This window comes from Sciurus carolinensis, chromosome 10 (assembly GCF_902686445.1).
Source record: "Sciurus carolinensis chromosome 10, mSciCar1.2, whole genome shotgun sequence".
Lineage (NCBI taxonomy): Eukaryota > Metazoa > Chordata > Mammalia > Rodentia > Sciuridae > Sciurus > Sciurus carolinensis.
In genome coordinates, this window is record NC_062222.1 from 79,233,148 (window position 1) to 79,253,868 (window position 20,721).

A 20,721-nucleotide genomic window follows, 5' to 3' on the forward strand; every position below is an offset into this window, starting at 1 on the left:
GATGTCAATCTCCAAAGTAGTTTCATGTTGGTGGGCTAGGGCTGTGGGAAGCAGGGGTGTCATAATGAGTGGAAAAAATCGAAGTGTGTGGCCCAGGATTACCACCCCACACAGGGATGTTTCCTGACCCAGAAAACTGAAAGTCAGATTTGTCTATCTCTGGTCAGTCCCAGCTCCAATTTGAGTCTTCCCTTCTGTGCATGGGAGAAGGATACTGAGGTCACCGGACCTCCCATGGAGTGGCAGAGTAGAGTGACTGGGTTGGGGAGGCCTACAGCTATACAGAGGAGGCCAGGCCATGACTGGGCAGATCTTCAGCAGGAGAGCACTCCATTTCTCCATCAGCCAAAGGTCAGATGGAACAGAAAGTCAGTGTGAAGGGAAAGAAAATCTCAGCCCACTTTGAGTTCAAGTCCAAAGTGAGGTCTCCTTGTCTCCACCTTTGGTTCACATTGTCATATTAACTCTTAAATATCAAGAGGGGAAGAAGGTGTGGATGCCTCTCAGACAGAAGATCCTAAGTCACCCAAAGGGGTGTTTTCCAAGCCCAGACACTGAATTCTGATTATGTCTTAGGAAAAGCTCATTCCTCGACTTCCTCCAGAGTGGCAAGAACCCAAGGGAAAGGGAAAGGCTGGTCCTTTCTTACAGTGGCCAAAGAATATCAGGTACCTGGCACGGGGCAGGGGTGTGGGGAGCTGGGTAGTCACTGGGTGTACCTGCTCTGCCTCCCACTCTCCACCCATGCAGCCTATTCTTTCATTTTATAGAATTGAAAATGTTTTTTTCCTTTTTTTTCCAGTTATAAAAGCCTCGAGATAATTTCTACAGCTAACATTGTGCAAAAGGTTTACTGGCTCAGGCAAGGTTTGGGTTTGTTATTTTTTTAACCATTCTTAAATTGATGAAGATTTCTTAATTGCATCCTGCAGTCATTTGGATTGACAACATCAGGAAGGACACTTAACAGTGGAATTTCTTGGTGTCTCCCTCAATGTCCAGCACAGGATTTGACTCAGTTGGAACCAATGAAGGGAGACATGCAACAACTCCAGACTTAGGCGTGAACTCTTCCTGAAGACCTCTCAGGGACCTGCGTCCTGTATGACCAGAACCCCACAACCTCTGCTTGTCTGTTCACTCTGCTCAAGCCTCACTGGTCTCCTTATTCTCAAACACACCAAGCACATGCCTGGAAAGCTCCACCTTACCATATCCACATGGCTCCCTTCCACAATACTATAGGTCAGTGTCATTTTGCCAACAATGCTTCTTCAGACCTCACTATGAAATAGCACCTCCATATTCTCTAAACTCCTCACTCTGGCACACTTGTTTTTCCTCTGAGGAATTTGAACTTGTCTATTTGTGCATGGCTCATGTTCCTCCATAAGAACATAAGCTCTACTAGGATAGGAACTTATAGGAACTTTCCTTTGTCTCCTGTTTTATTGTCAAGTCCTACACATGACATAAAGTAGGTGCTCTATAAATATTTGTAGAATGAATGAATGTTAAAGGAACTCTAGACACCTTCCTGATATTTCAATTCTTTATTTTAGAAGCTAAGAATGTTTTTAATATTGTAAAATATCATAAAGTTAAACTTCAAGACATTTCAAAATGCAAAGGATTTTATAATAAAATCAGGTGCACATAATTCTTCACATACATGTGGGTTTAGTTTTATACTTGTCTAACACTTTTTTAAAGCTATACTGGGGATTGAACAGGGCCTCACACTGTGCTGCATCCCTAGTCCTTTCCAAATTTTTAAAAATTTTGAGACAGAGTCTTTTTGCATCACCCAGACTGTCAAACTTGTGATCCTCCTGCCTCAGCTTTCCAGTAGCTGGGATTACAGGTGTGTACCTCTGCACACAACTTCACATTTCTTTTAACTGAAAACTTCAAGAAGAAAAAAAAGTGAATTTTCTTTGACCACAAAACAAAACAAAATGAAGCACCAATGTGAATCATATATTAGGTGGTTAAAATGTTATGCCAAAGAACATACTCATGCTTTGACAAAACAATTAGGGAAAAAAATCAGAATTGCTTTCTGCCTAGATACAAAATCTAACCCACTTACCTTTCTACTTAATATTTTTGGCTTCATTTCCTATTACCACACTTGATTCTTTAGGTAATTCTAAATGTCTGCAAGTGAATAAATCAAAATATTTGTTATAGGTATGATTAAAAAGCAAACTTTAATGTAATTTAGTACTATTTTTACTAAAAATTTTAACTACATCATGTAATGTAGGATTTATTAATATTTCAAATCAGGTTATGCATAAAAGTTATTTGCTGTAGGTGTCCTCATCATGTGATTGCCGATAGAATTAAACGCTGCAGGTTGTATCTGTCACCCACCCACCTTTCTGGATTCCTTCTTTTCGAATGCTAATTTAGACAGCACGGAGAAGTGTGGGTGTGTAATCATACGATCTGAAAAATACTATCTTAGAGATAGGGAAAGTAACTGAGGCACAGTAGAGAAACAGATCTCGGGGTGTAGAATACATCTGAACCTTGAAAAATAATTCCAGACTGAGGAACAGCATCAGCAAAGACAGAGTTGCAAAATGTGAATTCTGCTAACTTGAAATGGTCAAGGGGACCTGAAGAGGTGGGAATGGGTGAGGGTGTCAGAGGATGAGGCAGGGGGAAGGCCAGATCCTCAATGCCACGACTGGGCTTGCCTCCTAGAGCACAGGTAAGAGGCATTGGTGCCGGTTTGTCCGGGAAGATCATTGTGGAGACAACCGTAAGAACCGCCAGGGGGCGTTCGGGTGGCGACAAGAGGAGGGGAGACCCGTTCGCCGGCAGTAGGAAAAGTGAGAGGTACTGAGTGGCAGAGCGTACAAGTGCGGACCGGGTTGCGTCTGGGGTACAATTGGCAGGACTGGCCTGCCTGCGTGCAACCAGCCCTCTTCGCGCTCCGGGGCGAGGGCGCGTGGGGCGGGGGGGCACGTCGCTCGGTTGCCCGGGCGACGGCGTCCGGGGCGGAGTCGGGGCGCTAGAATGACCCCGCCCCTAGGTCGCGGAGCACTTCCTACCACCTCTCTCCCTACGACTCGCGGAACCTCCCAACCGTCCCCACCCGGCTCGTGCCCACAGGGCGGCGGCCGGAGCTCGTGCGCCAAGAGAACCGGCGCGGGGGGGCGGGGCAGCGTCCGGCGCCGCCGCCGACGAGGACAAGCCGCCGCCGCGGGGCTTCGGGGCGGAGAGTGGGGAGCCGGCCAGTCCCCCGCCGCCGGGTCGCGCAGGTGCGACCGCCGTGCCCGCCGGCGCCCCGCGGAGATGCGGCCTGTCTCTTAGGATGAGGTGTTGGTAGCAGGTACAGGGGCGGGTTGGGGTCTGGGGAACAGGGTTGGTGGTTCTCCGGAGAACAGGGGAGCAACTCGTGTTCATTTCTGGAATCTTACAAAGTCTTGGTTTGCACCTGGTAGATGCCCAATAAAGAGTTTCTTAACCGGAATGGACTGCTGTTGTTTTCCGGGATCACTAGACCCCTGGGGACGTTGGCGGTAAAACCGGGGCAACGAAGAAAACCATAGGGGCTTGTGCAAAGTTATTTAATTTGTGGGGGATCATGTGGATCCCGCGCCCCAACAGGACTGCTAACTTCTGTTCCTACCAGCCTCCGGGAAACAGGGGGAAGAGACAAGGAAAACTTGGGGACAAAGAGGAGTCTAGCCTTGGACAGTCAGTAGCCTCTCCTCCAAAATGAGACAGTATTAAACGCTGTGCAAGGGCCCTTTCAGCTTGCACCCTCTCTGAAATCGACTTGAGGACTCCGCTTTGCCCATTATTGGCACCAGTCACAGCACGAGTTCTCGAAAGTCTCCTTTTCCACAAAACTCTGCATCAGGTCCACTCTCAGGCTCTTCCAGGTTTTGTTCGTGCATCGTATTGTACAGTAAAGTCAGGGGAAAGTTGAAGAAAAGTGAGGTAGGCTGTTTCTCAGGGTTTTTTGACTGGCAACTACTAACTGTTACTTTTCTTACCAGCAAATACAGGGGAGAAAGGGCCAGTGTTCCCATTTATCTCAGAGACTAGAGAGCCAAATCTGTTTGGCTGTATGTAAGGTCATCTGCTTAAGTGGAGAAGTGGTGGGGGAGGTCAGACCCTCTGGTTTCTCTGCCACACTTTTTAATCTTAATACAGTTATCTATTCTCTTGTGGGTAAAATGCAATAGAGACATACTCAGAATAAACTAAGGACAGCAAATGACAACAATTTATTTGATATATATGCAAAGCCCTTGCTATTGTGCTTTTGCAGTGAGGACTTAGTGTTGTCTAATATGATAGGGTGACCCACTTTAAAACTCTGTAGTTAGAGCTGAAGAGCTCAGTGTAGAGCTCAGTGGTAGAGCTTTTGCCAAACACATATAAGGCCCTGGGTTTGACCCCCAGCACTGCAAAATCAATCACTAAATCAATCAATCTCTGCCATTTATTAAATAGGGCCTTTTCTGAACCACCTATTTCCAAAGTAGATGATCCCAAATTTTATTGTAGACTAAATAACAGTCACCCCAGAACATCAGGCCTTAATCCCTGGATATCATAAGGGTAGCTTGGGGTAAAGGTTTGTATAGGTGATTAAGTTAAAAATGGTGAAATGGGAAGACTATCATGAATGATCTAGGCGGGTCCTAAATGCACACGCAAGGGTCATAAAAGAGAGGCAGCAGGAGATTTGGAACAGGGGAGGAGAAGGCAATATGACCACTGAGGCACAGAGTAGAGTGCTGTGACCAGGAGTCAAGGAATGCTGGGAGCCAGCAGAGAGAGAAGAGCAAGGAATTCTCTCCTAGAGCCTCTGGGGAGCACAACCCTGCCTGTACCTTGTTTTAAGCACTGTAAGACTGATTCTGAAATACTGGTCTCCAGAACTCTGAGAGAATAAATTGCTATTGTTTGAAGCCACCAAGTTTGTAGAAATTTGTTACAGCAACTATAGGAAACTAATATATATGGCAGTGCTCATAAATCACAAAGAATCCTGTATGGGTGATTATTTAAAAACTACAATGGGGGCAGTAGTGGAGTCCACTGTATATTTTCCTGAATCCTCTAAGTCCTAAGGAAAAGACTTGAATAGGGAATTTGACAAGAAGAGAAAAGAAATTTAAGTGGTGCACAGGAAATTGGTAGTCTAGTATTTAAACCAGTTTTTTTAGACTTTCTTCTGTTATTAATATATCACAGTTTTTGCTCTGGCTAAAGAGAGTAAAGGGATAATGTGACTTGGGCTTGGTCCTTAGCCAAGTCATTGCATATTTATCAGATGTATATCAAATAAGAGTTAGAGACACATGGGACCAAGGTTGGGGACAAAAGGAAATGCAGAAGTGCTTCTAGGTGAGCAGTGTTCAAACCTGACTGAAAGCAACCTCTGGTCATCTGAGATGAAGACATCGTGGGGTTCTTGGGGTACAGAAGAAAGTAGTGTTAAGGTTTAATTGATTCCTGGGACTCAGGCAGCTATTTTCTACTTCTGTTCTCCCTCAGTCTGGTTTCTTTACACTATAGACCTAATTTGCATACCATACAAGTCATCTCCTTTAAGTATACAATCCATTGGTTTTTTTAATAAATTACTGAATTATATAGTCGGCAGCATAATTCAATTTTTGGTATTTTTGTGGTGCTGGGGATTGAACGTATGGTCTCACAGATGCTAGGCAAGTGCTCTACCATTGCAGCCCTTTTTTAAATTTTTAATTTTAAGACAAGAGTCTTCTAATTTGCCAAGACTGGCTTCGAACTTGAGATCCTGCCTCAACTTCCCAGGTCTCTGGGTTTGTAAGTGTGTGTCACTACATGCAATAACAATTGAGTTTTAAAACATTGTCACTCAAGAAAGATCTCATGTATCATTTGCAGTCAATCCCCATTCTCAGTCCCTGCATCCTCTTTGGCTTTGTGGCCTACTTTAGAATTAGGTTTTAGTCCCAGCACTGCACTTCTCCAATTGCCATTTAACTGGCCTCAATTCCTACTCAGTATATTCTCTATCCAGCTGCTGGAGGATCATAGTTTAACTCTACCAATAACTTTCCCTTGTAATTAGAGTAAGTCCCCAAATCTTTAGTATGGTCTCTTTAAGACTCAGTGAGCTCTATGTCCTGCCAATCTCACAACCTTCTCAGGATAATTTTGGAAAGGAATGGAGAAGCACAGCATTCCCTTGCGGGAGGCATGCAGGTGATGTCCCATAATTAGGCCTCTCTTTCCTTGACTACCCCACAGCCTCACTAGCCTTCCTCTTCTTGGTCAGTAACACTGAGCTCTTATCAGCATAGGACCATTGTATGTGGCATTTTCTTTTAAGAAACTACCCAAGGCCTCTACTAGGATGACTCATTTTTGCCACACAGCTCAAGTTCACCTTCATAGAACAGTCTTCCCTGACTTACCTGAACTGAAGTAGCCTTAAGTGCATCATCTCATGGTATACCAGTACCCTGTTTTGTTTTCTTCATTGTGCCTAATTGCTCTCCAAAAGTATATTTGATTTTTTCCTTTAGTGTCTCTTCCCATTAGAATATAAATTCACAAGGGTAGAAACTTGATTGGCCATGATTTTGTTCAACTCTGTCTGAAGTACTTATAAAAAAAGTATTCATGGTAGCAATACGTGATAAACTATCAAAATGTGAGCAACAGTAGTTAATAGTTACTGGAATCTTTCTTAATGCCAGGCCCTGTGCTAAGTACTACATATGCATGAATTATTCAACTGAAGCTTACTACTTTTAACATGTAAAGAGTAAGAGGAGCATGTCTTCCAAATAGAGTCCCCTACATTTAATTTTTTTTTTCAGGGACATTGACAGTTTTCTTTCTGTTATTAGTATGTTGATTTTTAAAGACTGGATCAGTGTATGTGATTGAATCTCTTTCCCCACATCTCTAAACAAGTAGAGAAGTTTTTGCTAGGAGAGAAAGGAAGAACAAAATGCACAGTATAAATAAAAGCAGGGTTCTAAAGAGAGCATAACACACAGCAAGGGAGAGTTATGTTGGAGCAATGTCTTGGGGGAGTGGTGAGAGTTGAACCTGGGGGATTGCTTAGGCCAGACCAGAAAGGGCTCTGAATACTAGTATTAATTCCCACTTTAATCTTTGAGCAGGATTTAGCAAACTAGCTCTGCTTTCAAAGGAAACATGTAATTTAAGAAACTGAAGCTAGATCATTTTGAAGTATTTTGTAGTAGGTCTGGCAAGAATTGATGAAATCATGAAAAAATTCATTGGAACTAAACTTATATAATAAGGTTTTTTTATGACTTATCACCCTACTGAAGTCTTCTTTACTGAGTTATAAGGTACTACAGAAGTGAACTCAACAGAATGTGGTGGTTAAATGGATGTGGAGTTTGAATAGATGAAGAGTAGCTAAACACATGAAAATGTCTAACTTGAGATCCAAGTTTATGGTATCTGAGAACATCTGAGAAAGCAGGTTTAATGGGAAGATGAAGAGAACAGATTTGGGATTAGGTAACAACTTCAATATGACTCCAAACATATATGCAGATAGTAAATGAAAGAAATCCATTAAAATTTATCTGGAAACATTTTTTTTTTTTTAAACAAAACAATCTGAAACTTACTGGCAGCAGTGGAATTGTCCTCATCTGGCTTTAATGTTGACTGAACTCTTGTGTGAGAAGTTAGTCACATTTTGGTTATCTTTTTGCTGAATGTTTTCCATACAAGGCCAGGAATGTCCAAGTTGGAGATGATTTTTAGAGATCTTCTAATCTAACACTCTTAACACTCTGCCCAAGAAAAGGACACCCAGTGACAGTTGCCATCCCAGCAAGTGCTGCTCATTCTCAGCTTGAACACCTCCCAAGGAAGCCCACCCCATGTATATTCATGTCATTGAACATGTTTTGTTGTGCAAATATAGCATAGATAAATGCTATGCACTATTAATTGAAATGTACTTTTATATAAAATGAAAAGTAAGTTTTTGTTGCTCTTGTCATGTGCAAGTGTTTTTTAGTGTTATCAATGAAAATGAACTTCTGATTTGAACTTTTTGAAAATAATAAATTTTAAGTTAATGAATATATATTAATAAGCAGATTTATTTGTTTTCAGGTGTTAATAGAGTAATTGAAAATAAGGATATCCAGAAATTAAGGTATATCCTATTTTACTTCCAGTTATATTTAAGAATTATGAACATATACAATATGTATTATTATATCTGTACCTAATTTATTTTAGAAAACCTGAGACCTTCAGGTTTTCTAATGAGTATCTAGGCTGGAATATCTAAACTATAAGAGCTATAAGAACTTTACCTTTGTGGTTTCCAGCTTTATCTCTGTGGTTGTCTGTCTGGGGCAGAAAGGAAGGTGTGTAGTTGGGGCTCATAAGAGTTAAAGGCTTCCACTGCTTAGAAATGGTTTGCAAAATGCAACTATAATCTCCATTTGGTAAAGATGAAAGTTGAGATTGATATGGGAAGTTTTTCCTGTGCTCTCACAGCTACCTCATGACAGAATAGTTTCCTCATTCTGAGTTCTATGCTGCTTCCCTGTCACCTCCCTACTAAATGAAATCATGTGTACTTACAAAGTATGACCTTAGGCTAGCTTAATTCTACATCATATTATAATAGTCTCTATGCTTAGGCAGTACAGATTAAACCCACTTGTTTTCTCTTCATGGAGCTATATGAAACTTATATATCTACTTTCTAAAACTAGAAGGATATAGCTATTTATTTTGGGAAATTAAGTTAGTATACACTGCTTAAACAATAAAAAAGAGTATTGTTATTCATGTTATTACTACCCTATTATGTGGTACCATATACATATCTATGTATAGATACATATACATTGAGGCAAGTACCAAAAAGAAAGGCCTACAACATGAGTAATTTCAGTTAACCCTTATTCTTTTGAGGCATAGATTATTTATCTTATAGTCTTACAGAAGTTTAATAGTCTCAGGTCACAGAGCTAGAATTTGAACCTAAATGACATCAAGAGAGAGAATGTGATTGAGAAAGCAGACATTGAGAGCAATATGCAGTTAATAAGCAGTTAACAGTAACTCAGGTAGTTAAGTACTGTCCAACATTACTCTCTTCTTTGTGATTCTGAGACTGTACCAGCCCAGAGATGCTACATTGGGATGGTTAAATATGTTGCATTTGAATAATCCTGGGATACTTCAAAATTTTCCAAGGAAACACCTTCAGTCTGGATCTAGGAGTGTATAGACTGATCCTATAAATCCCCAGTCTCAGATGTCCTTGGAAGGTAAGATGGTCCATCATCCTAGAGCCTTGAGTCATTAGTTGATGAATCTGGGAATCTGAATAGAATGTACATCATAAATAATCTGTACCCCATCAAAATAAGGCTTGGATTTTAAATTACCTTGCTGTGGAGACAGTTGTTCATTCTATCATAATCACAAGAGAGGTCCACCTTAATTAGCAGCTAAAAGGAAAGAAATCAAAGGTAAGACTGTTCACACTAGAAAAGTGCAGGTACACATCTATATAGCCTTTTGGAGTTCAAGGAGAATGGATAAGAACCCAGGAGATATTTTCAAGCACTTTCATTCAAGTAGAGAACAAAAACTAAAGCCCATAAACTGTTTTTTTCTGAAATTCCTCTTTGTGGACTATAGTTTCCAAGAACTTTCCTGCAACATTCAAATCAAATTACTAGAGTAGAATATTTACATAGTTATTACCTGTTAGAAATTTAATTCTCCTTTCAATGTGAACTGCTCATAATTTTAAATGAGACAGAATTGTTCTTGCCCATAGATCTTGGGCATACCAGAAAAAAACCAAGATCTTACCTTTATGTTTCACTTTCACACACTTGTAAGTTTCATATCATGATCCTCAAGTCAACCAAGTACAGAGTTTTAACTATTTTATGTTTGAAGCAAAAATCCTTCATTTCCAGAAATTCTTAATTTCCTAAGCTTTATGCCTGAAAATAGGAATAATATTTTAATTCTTAACACTTCCCAAAAATGGAGAAACTCTTCACAAAATTGAGGGTATAGTTAATCTAAAATAGTGAAAATCTGAATTGCAAATATTTGTTTCATTATTCTGAGGCTCATACAAACTACCAGCATTGGCAAATAGAGGTACTAAATATCTTCTTTACAAATAAATGACTGTCTTCAACAAAATTCATCACTAGGGATAGAAGGAACTTATCTCAACATCAGAAAGGTTATACATGACAAACAAAGCCAATATCATACTGAATTGAAGACAAACTGAAAGCTTTTTATCTAAAATCAGGAGCAAGACAAAGATATCTACTCTAACCATTCCTATTGAATATAGTTCTTGAACCTTTAGCTCTAGAAGCCATTGGGCAAGAGAAGGGAATGAAAGGGATACAAATAGGACAAGAAGTCAAATTATCTCTGTTTGCTGGTGGCATGATCCTGTACTTAGAAGCTCAAGGAAATTTCACAGAAGACTCTGAAGCTGATAAATTCAGCAAGATAGCAGGATACAAAAATCAACATACAGAAATCAATAACTTTCCTATACTTCAATAACAAATCTATTGAGGATTTTTTAAAAATTCCATTCACAATAACCTCAAAAATAAACCAACCATCCTTGGGAATAAGCCTAACCAAGTAGGTGAAACATCTCTATAATGAAAATTACAGAACACTAAGAACTCAGAAGATGGAAAGACCTCCTATGTTCTTAGATAGGTTGAATTGATATTGTCCAAACAGCCATATTACCAAAAGCAATACACAGATTCCATGCAATCCCCATCAAAATACCAATGAGTCTTCACAGAACTAGAAAAAATAGTTCTAAAATTCATATGGAAAAACAAAAGACCCAGAATAGCCAAAGCAATACTGAGCAATTAAAGTGAAGCTGGTAACATCACAATACCTGATCTCAAATTATACTTCAGAGTTATAGTAACAAAATCAGAATGGTATTGGCATTAAAACAGACATGAAGACCAATGAAGAACAGAAGACAGAAACAAATCCACATAGATACAATTATTTGATCCTTGACAAAGGTGCTAAAAACATACATCGGAGAAAACATAACCTCATAAAAAAATTGCGATGGGAAAACTGGTTAACCATATGTAGAAAAATGAAACTAGATCCCTATCTCTTACCCTTACAAAAATCAACTCAACAGAGGATCAAAGACCTGAGAGTTAGACCAGAAACATTACAACTGCTAGAAGAAAACATGGGTCAGTACTCTTAGCATATAGGTTTAAGTCCCAACTTCCCTAATAAGATTCCTAAAGCTCAAGAAATAAAACCAATAATTAATAAGTGGATATCTTCAAATTAATAAGTTTCTTCAAAAGAAAAGGAAATAAGAGCATGAAGAGAGAGCCTACAGAATGGGAGAAAATATTTGACAGCTACTCTCCCAAAAGCAGATTAATATTCAGAATATATAAAGAATTTTAAAAATAGGAAAATGAACTAAACAGATGTTCCTCAAAAGAATAAATACAAATGGCCAACAAATATATGAAAAATGTTCAATGTTCTTAGCAATAAGAAATGCAAATAAAAAACATACTGACATATCATCAGAAGGACAGTCGTCAAGAATACAAATAATAAATGCTGGTGAGGATGTTGGGAAAAATGTACACTCGGGCATTGTTGGTGGTACTGCAAATTAGTACAACTTTGGAAAGCAGTATGGTGATTCCTCAAAAGACTAAGTGGGGGTATGAAAAATGGTGGAATGAGAGACATTATTACCCTATGTACATGTATGATTACACGAATGGTATGAATCTACATCCTGCATAACCATAGAAACGAAAAGATGTACCCCATTTATGTACAATGAATCAAAATGCAGTCTGTAAAAATTTTTAAAAATTAAAATGGACCCATCATGTGACCCAGCTATCCCACTCCTTGTTATTTATCCAAAAGAATTGAAATCAGCATACTATAGTGATACATGCATACCAAAGTTTATAGCAGCACAGTTCACATTAGCCAAGTTATGGAACCAGCATAGGGTCCATCAATAGGTGAATGAATAAAGAAAATGTATATATATACACAATGGAGTTTTACTCAGTCATAAAGAAGAATGAAATTTTATCATTTGCTGGTAAATGGATGGATCTGGAGAACATCATGCTAAGTGAAGTAAGCTAGACTTAAAGTCAAAGGTCAAATGTTTTCTCTCATATCCAGAAGCTAGAGAGAAATAATGAACTTTTAAAAAAGGGAGATCTCATGAAAATTGAAGGGAGAACAGTTAAATAGAGTAAGGGGATCAAAGTGTTGGAAGAGGAATTGGAAAGAGGAAGGAAATGAAATTGACCAAGTTATGTTATGTGAATGTATGAATATATCACAATGAATTCCACTTTTATGTGTAGTTATAATGCACCAATTATAAAATAAATTAATAGAAGGAAAACTTAATAGAGTAGAAGAAGACTATCAGAGAGGGAAGGGAAGGGGTTAGTACCAGGGATTGAAATGGAGCAAATTATATGTATTTATGAATATGTCAAAATGGACCTTAAAATTATATAAAACTATAATGCAGTAATTAAAAAACACAAATAAATGGTTGTTTTAAAACTCCTGTTTAAGTAAATAAACTTGTGCTGTCTTCTTTAAACTATTAATTTTGTAAGAAAAAATTCCCTTCCAAAGAACTGTGTCCCAAAGGCTCATTACTAGTCAATCTGAATTAGTTTATTGCATCACCATCTTAAAGTAAACAAATATGGTTTCTACAATTGAGTTCTAAAGTCAAACCTTCACTTTTCTTCTTTCTTCTATTTAATTTCATATATGTTGCTCTCGGATTCTGTTTCCTGCTTGATACTGGATTAGTTTATGATTTCCCAATACTGGGCAATGATTCTCCCTGTCCTGTTCATTCCTCCATGCTCTTGATCTGTCTGTAATTTATGATAACATTACTCAGTAAGTTGAATTTTGTTAGTGTCATTCATCATCTTGAAGAATCCCCCAAAACATCAGATTATATAACCAATCAGATTCTATAACATCAGATAATATAACCATCAGATTATATAACCAACTCTGAAGTATAATTTGTTTAAATGAGAATGGCACGTTTTTCTTCCCAAATAGCAATATCTTCAATTTAGAACATTACAATTGCCTAGCAATTTTGAGTAACATTCCATTTTTATAATTCTTTTGGAATGTTTCCCTGCCTACTACTTATTTCCTAAATGATAGCACAAAGCATATTAAGGTAGAATTTGTCTTAAATTGATAGATGGCACCTCAGTAACCAAAAGAAACTGTAAGTATAATAAAAAGGAATTCTACTCAGTAAAAACTCTGTGTAGTTAACAGTGTTTTAAGATTTTTAAAGCACTGTGTACTTGCAAACATGAATTAATGTGAAATGATAAACAGTGAGTTGTATGTGATTTTCTTCTTTCAATCATTTCAATGGTTCTCCCCTAAGTCTATTTTGTTTGTTTTGTTTTATACCTCAGTTTCTGCTTTATGTTTATTATTTTCTTTTTGTTTATTTTCTATTTTTATTAGATATTTATTTTAATGCTTTCATTTTATCTTTATTTTTAAATTTTTATTTTTTGCAGTGCTGGGGATCTCTTCTTCAAAGAGAAAAGAACAGCTGTCCTTGCACATGCTAGACAAGCTGTCTTCCCACTGAGCTGCCTCCCCAGCCCCATTTTTATTGACATAAATGTTTATGGCTAGGAATTTTCCTCTTTTTTGCTGTTTTTAATGTATCTCAGATCTGATGTATATGTTTTTGCTATCATTTTTCAGAAATTCCTTAACTTCTGTTTGTATTTCCCTTGTTACACAGAATTATTCAATAGAAGGCCTTTTAATTTCCAGATGGAAAGTTGTTTTTGTGTGTGTGTGTGTGTGTGTGTTTTGGTGTTTCATTTTCAATTTCCAGTTGTACTGCATTGTAAACAGAGGATATTATTTGTAACATTTCTACTTTATGGAACTTAATGATCTTTTACTTGTGCCCTAGAATATAATTGATTTTTATGAACTGTGTGCACTTTAGACAAAAGTATATCCTTTATTTTCAAAGTATAGTGTTCAGTATAATGCTACAAGCTACACTGTAGTGATTATTTCATCTAAATCTTTTATATACTTATTTTTGGTCCAATTGGTCTGTCTCAGTTATAAACTGTGTTTCTAGTTCTTATTGCATCTTCTGTTAAAGAAGTGTTTATGTAAGAGATTGCTATGTCATATGATATAGAAATAGAAGTAGTATATCTTTTTTGTGGGATGTGGCTTTTAACTTAAAGTGCTCATTTTCTTATTAAATGGTCTTTGGCTTGAAGACTACTTGGTCTGCTGTCAGGTTTTAAATTGTGCTTTCTTATTTGCATGGCATATCTTTGTCAGTCCCTTTATTTTTAGACTTTTTTGAACCTGTGTTTTAAGCATGCATCTTGCACACAGGGAAAAGGTTTTGTTTATGTTTTGTTTTTGTTTTTTACTACTCTGTAGTGCTGAGAATCCCCAGGGCCTCCTGCATACCAGGCGAGTGCTCTATCACTGAACTGTGTCCCCAGCCCTTATTTTTTATTTTGAAAAAGGATCTAAGTTGCCAAGGCTGGCCTCAAACTTGTGAACCTTCTGGTTCAGTCACTGGGATTATTATCATAAACCACCTTGCACAGCTCCATTTTTATTAGTGATTTCTAATTTGCTGATTTGTGATTCTTGCTAAGGAGATATTTTCTTCCATTATTTGAACAATGTGACTTTATGAGAGGCAAAGGAAAAACTCTGCCCCAAAGCAGAACACTAATTACCATAATAACTAGAGTATTTTTATTTTCAGGTTATCTGCAATAACCCCCTGAACCATTAAAAGCAATAAGTTTTACAATAAAATTTTATTCACTTATTTTATGTAATAATAAAATATTTCCAAATATATAACTTTTTGTGAAGAAAAATTATTACTGAATTTCAAATATTAACAAAGTCAGTTCCTGTTCTCTGAACTTTTTTCACTTAGTATTTTATTAATAAAGATTGAATCCTTGGTCTTTTGTAGACAAGAACTAAAAGAACCAAACAGGGAAGCATTCATAGTTCAAGATCTCTAGGAAGAGGTAGGAATAGTTAACATGGAATCAAAAACATGTGAACCAAATAATGAAGATCTTTTATCAAGTAGTGGCATCGCATCCAATGGAGGTATGTACCCTTTATAAAACAAAGTGGGAAAGTATTTAGAATTAAACAGTCTTCATAATGTTATTTAAAAACTCCTGGTTTTAGTATGTTTTGTTTTTAATTTCAGGGCACAGAACTTAATCATGACTGTCTACTATATTGTTTATAATTCTACTTTATAAGGAAAAAATTGCTTAGTCTTTTAAATGAGCACATCGTTTTTTAGCATAAAATTACATTACCTTTTGCTTTAAAAATTGTTTCTTTGCAGAAACACTTCAACCTCAACATGTTCTACCATGCTTTCCCTAATGCCTTTTGTTCCTCCTATGTTTCTTTGTATACTCATAAGTTAGAATTTTCCATCATTTTGACTCCTCTTCCCTCATGTGCCCCCACATTGAGTCAGGTACCAAGCTCTACTCTTCATATTCTCAGAGAAGTCTTTTAAATTCATTCCTTTAAGGGCTGGGGAGATAGCTCAGCTGGTAGAGTGCTTGCCTCACAAGCACAAGGCCCTGAGTTCGATCCCCAGTACCACAAAAAAAAAAAAAAAAAAAAAAAAAAAAAATTCATTCCTTTACTACTGGCTGGTTCAGGCTCCCTTCATCTCTGCTTCAAATTTCAGTCTGCACTTGGGAAAACAGACACAGATGGAATAAATAGTCAGAATTTAATACAGGGAATTGGTTACACAGAGATGCAAAGGGGAAATACTCCAGAGATTAGCAACTGCTGGAAGCTGCTGTCACCTCTTGGGTAAGACAGTGACAAAAGGAACCATTAGAAGAGCATAGAACCTAGAGCTAGAACCACAGAGAGAGCTGCCTGGAGGGAGGTGAGACCTCCACTAACTGCCAGAAACTCATCTGGGGCTGGTGAGAAGGGAGGAAAACCTTGACCTCTCCCCTCCTCCTGCCTCTGTTCTTCTGCCAGCACTTCTCATTTCAAGTCTACTGGGAGCGAATTGGGAAGTAGTTTTCCACAACCCTCAGCAGAGTTGAGAAGACAGAATGGATTCACGGGCAATGGGCAGATGACCTGCACAGTCCTGACTGCTTTTCCTACTTTGTCTCTCATCTAACTCATTTTTCTAGTATATCTAGAGTTTATTCTCAATTGCTGAAATGTTGTTTTGCTGACCAACTTAACCCTTATTTGGTAAAACTATCTTCTCAGAATGTACATACCATCCTAAAATGCCTTTGTCACCCCCACATTTTCATACCCGTTCCTCCTGTCTACCTTCACTGGCTTACCTCCCACATAACCGCATCTCTTGCAATCATCATGGACACTGGTCCTTAGCCCATGGGTTGTTTCTCCTTCCCTAGGCACATCATCATCTTGTCATGTCATGGTCCTCATGGATGACCCATCTAAGATCTTAGACTCAGAGCTTGACCTCTTCAATTCTTATCATCTTGACCTTTATTCTAACCACTCACTTCCCAAACTTGGGTCTTATTACCAAGAACTGTTGGACTTCTAAAATCTAACCTCCTATCTTTCAGCCCTCTCACTCCCTTATTCCTAGACAGCTTCTATTTTTCTGCCTAATGAAGGTTGTGGTTCTCAACAATGGTCCGTGTTAAAATCACTTTTTGAGATTTTAAACATTTAAATGTATTAGATTCACACCTGAAACTGTGATTCAATAGATCAAGAGTGGGACTTAGGCACCACTGGTGTTTGTTGTTGTTGTTTTATAAAACTTCCCTAGTGATTCTGATTTATAGTGAAGATTGAGAATAACTACAGTAGAGTCTGCCATTTTCTCCTAAATTACCACTCTTCCTATCAGTTCTTCCTTTTGTAACATTATTTTACCAAACCACTTGCCAGTACCCTTTCCCCTTTATTCTGCTGTTGCACTCTTTCAGGAAAAACCCAAATCCTTATCAAACTGACTGACTTCTCTATTTTTGTACTAGGCTGCTAGAATATTTTCCTAGAGAAAATACATGGATACACTAATTTTCCACTTCAAAAGTCATAGTCTTCTATCTCAGTTGGATCCCAATGCCACTGAGTCGCATTTCTTATGATCTTTGCTATGTCTGTTTTCATTTTTTATAATACTTATTTCAGAATTGGACCATTTCAGATGAAATCCAAATTTCTTAGCATGACCCCAGGTCCTTCATGATGTGTCCTACGTTTTCATTCTCATGTCTGACCACTACTCTCCTTCCCCCTGGAATATCCCATGCTTTCTCAAGCCTCCTGGCCTATAATTGTGGTGCTCCCATTGCCCAAAATGTCCTCTCTCCTCTCCTGTTCTCCAGACTGCCAGTTCTCGCTCATGGATACTCTGAAGACTCCTTCAGCTCAGGTGTCATTGGCTTGCCCTCCTCCCTGCAGTCTGTTCCTCCTTTGTGCTTGTGCTCATCTTTCTCAGAGCACTTACTGCCCTTCCACTTGCCTATTTTTTTTCCATGAGCTCTCACTCCTTCAATAGAGAAATCACCTAGCATTATGTTTGCCCCAAAAGGTTGATGAAGTTAATTAATGAATTCTTTAATATTTAGGTTCTTCAAGCCCATTTTTTGTGTCATCAATTCGTGGTACAATAATTGAGAACACAGCTACAGCTGGGACTTTGACACAAATTCCTCTTTTCCCTAAATATGAAGTAGAACTTGATTCTCATAGAAAAATGATCCCTTACCCTGGAAAGGAACACATCGAACGTGTTTTAGAAGAATATTCGCATCAAGTCAAAGATTTGCAGAGAAGACTAAATGAAGTGAGTTGCATTTTTCTCTTCTAGCACCTGACTTTTTCAGGGACAACAGGGAGGCATAGTGCATTGGGAAGAAACTAAACTTCCTGGAAGAAAAAATTGGCCATGATCTCTTGGTTAAACTTGATTTGACCTGTACCTTTGATTTCGGTATTAAAAATTGTACTAATGAACAGTGTACATATCTTTTTGTTGTTAATTTGTCATAATGCCTTGGTGTCATGGTTTAATTTTAATGACACTTGAATGGCTCAATATATTATAATTAATGGCATTCATCTGTAATTATAATTAAGGATTTGTTCAGGCCTGCTGTCCTTTTGTCATGATATCTGTTAACTCTCATTAACCGCCAAGACTCAGCTCCAGCATTTCCTTTTCTGAAGCCTTTCCTCTAGATAACATTGGGTATGTTTACCTCTGTACAGTTATTGCCTTTTATGCAAATGTTATAATGCCTAATTTACCTTGTACTCATTAACATATTGTTCTATCTCATCAAACTGTGTGAGCCCTTCTAGGGGAAACAATCCTACAATATTATTAAGTGCTGAAAATTATGTACCCCACTGTATTATATACAATAGAACATACAAAAATGAATAAGACAGGACTCATAATGAGTTCATAGTTTTGGAGGGGAGCTGGTCAGGTAAAGGAAGAGTGACAATACCTTAGGATAAATTAACTAATTAAGATATATAGAGACAAAAGAAGCGCAGAGGTTCTAGTGAGGAAAAGAAACAGTATCTTTATTTTATGTTCATCCACTGGCAGAGTATGTGACACTTGATTGACTCTCAATAAATGTGTGTTAAATCAGTTGGTAAATAACAGAGCTGTTTGGATCATGTATGTCTTATAGAACAGACATGGTGCTAGGTACTGGATAGATAAAGATGGAAAGGACATGATGCCTTCCAGGTACATATTTGTAGTCTTATTGCTGAGATATTTAAAATAAAAATGTTAACAGTGAGATCTGTCCTTCAGTAGGGGTAAGCAGTGATTGTAAATCCAACTGATGCTTCACATTCTTTATCTATTTTGACTTTTCAGCATTGGTGTTCTCTTCTTCTTCTTCCCCTTCCCTCTTCCTCCTCCTCCTCCTCCTTCTCCTCCTTCTTCCTTCATACTGTGAATTGAACCTAGAACTTCATGCATGCAAGTGCTCTACCACTAGCTATATGCCTTAGTCCAGTATTCTTTTACTCTTTTACTCCAGTATTCTTTAACTCTTTTAAAGTTTGCAATATTTGCTTTTGTGTGTTTGTTTTTGGTGCTGGGGGTTGAACCCAAAGCCTTGTGCTTTGCAACCATATTTTAAATTTCTAAGACAACTTCTTCCCCATTCATTTCTTTGACATAGCATCGTGTTCTTACATTGTGATTGTAATATCTCTTGAATTTTCTGCATATACAAATTTTTGGAAGTGTTTTTCTGTCCTTGCCTTATCTATCTTTTTTCCTCTTTTTTTTTCTAGAGATTTGCTTATTTAAATTTGTTCTGTGCTTTTTATTTTAGAACCAGTGTTCAGTGGCTTTTTTTTTCTGTTCATATGATGAGGTAATAAAAAAACTAATGGACAATTCTTTATTTTTGGGCAGAACTTGATGTCTTTGCTTTGGGATAATTAGGTGAGGCACTAGCTATTATGCTGGGAGCCCCCTCAGTGCCTGATTTTAGAAAGCTTGTGAATTTCTGTGTAGTTGAGCACATTGATTTCAGGTGATGGTGGGTTGTGTTACCAGCGGTAGACTTGGGGTTGCACTGTGGGTGTTGTGTGCTTTTGTGTTCTTGCTGGAGAAAATTCAGGCAAGACAGGAAATGTAGTAAAAGTACAGAGAAGTTTATTAGGAAGGAAGGAACTTTCAAGAGAGAGGGAGAGTGGATTGGTTGTCTCTAAGAGAAGGGAATGATCACATACGCCTTTTGTTCTCCAGTTTTATTGGGGGTCTTAGGGAAGTTTCTAGAGAGTTCTGCCCAGGTACCACCTTTCAACTTTTGACTGACAGTAAGATTATATTAGATTTTAAGTCCTTAGACTTAGCCACAGGTATCCAAGCAAAACCCATGGAGGAAATTTTATTATTATAATGAAATCAAAATCATATGGTAAAGATGTAAAGACAACTTTTGATAAGGATCATAAATGTACTCCCTTCTGGTTAACTGTGTTCTTAGCAGCAAAGAGGAATCTTATAATAAAGAACCTTGAGAGATATAGCTCTTCAGGTAATCCGTTGCTTGTGAGGAATATAACATATCTTGTTGACTTAAGCCAGAGTAGGGCCAGAATGACTTTAGGTAAATTGCTTTTCAAGAGAAAATGAGCAAAATCTAAACTTTTTAGATATCCTGAGGTGACAATATTATAAAAAGTAGAGCTAATGAATTAGCCAACTTGTACATATCTTTTTGTTATAATTCATAGAAAAGATGCACCTTGGACATGGAATTGTTTTTCCTCTAGACAGTGTGTATCAGGACTTGTTCATTTGACTGGCAACAGAGGGATAGATGGAGGCATACAGTGAAAGATAGGAGCAGGTGCTCAAAGATTTACATTTTGATGTGAGCCATCGATTGTGTGCGTCTTCTGGCCATATATAGGAATACTTGAATTCACTGGGAACATGCATTCTTGCTAATATTTTAGAAGTAGACATCTGATAATGAACCCTCTCAAACATGCTTGGTATATTCTATCATTTTGTTTCATTTTAAATTGAGCATTAAGGGA

At 37.9% G+C, this 20,721-nt stretch overlaps 1 protein-coding gene across 7 annotated transcripts in view; it reads left to right on the top strand.

Annotated features, from left to right (window-relative positions):
* Positions 1-3,100: 3,100 nt before the first annotated feature.
* The window catches only part of Ccdc158 (coiled-coil domain containing 158), an 83,524-nt gene continuing 65,903 nt past the window's right edge, over positions 3,101-20,721 (top strand). For 6 of the 7 annotated variants that reach the window (XM_047567017.1, XM_047567021.1, XM_047567019.1 and 3 more), the window contains exons 1-3: positions 3,101-3,346; positions 15,110-15,252; positions 17,763-17,980. In XM_047567017.1, coding sequence (XP_047422973.1) covers positions 15,183-15,252; positions 17,763-17,980 — 288 coding nt within the window. In that variant the 5' untranslated portion in view covers positions 3,101-3,346; positions 15,110-15,182. Of the gene's footprint in view, positions 3,347-8,133; positions 8,177-15,109; positions 15,253-17,762; positions 17,981-20,721 lie in introns of all 7 variants that reach the window. The other variant, XM_047567018.1, reaches the window with a different exon arrangement.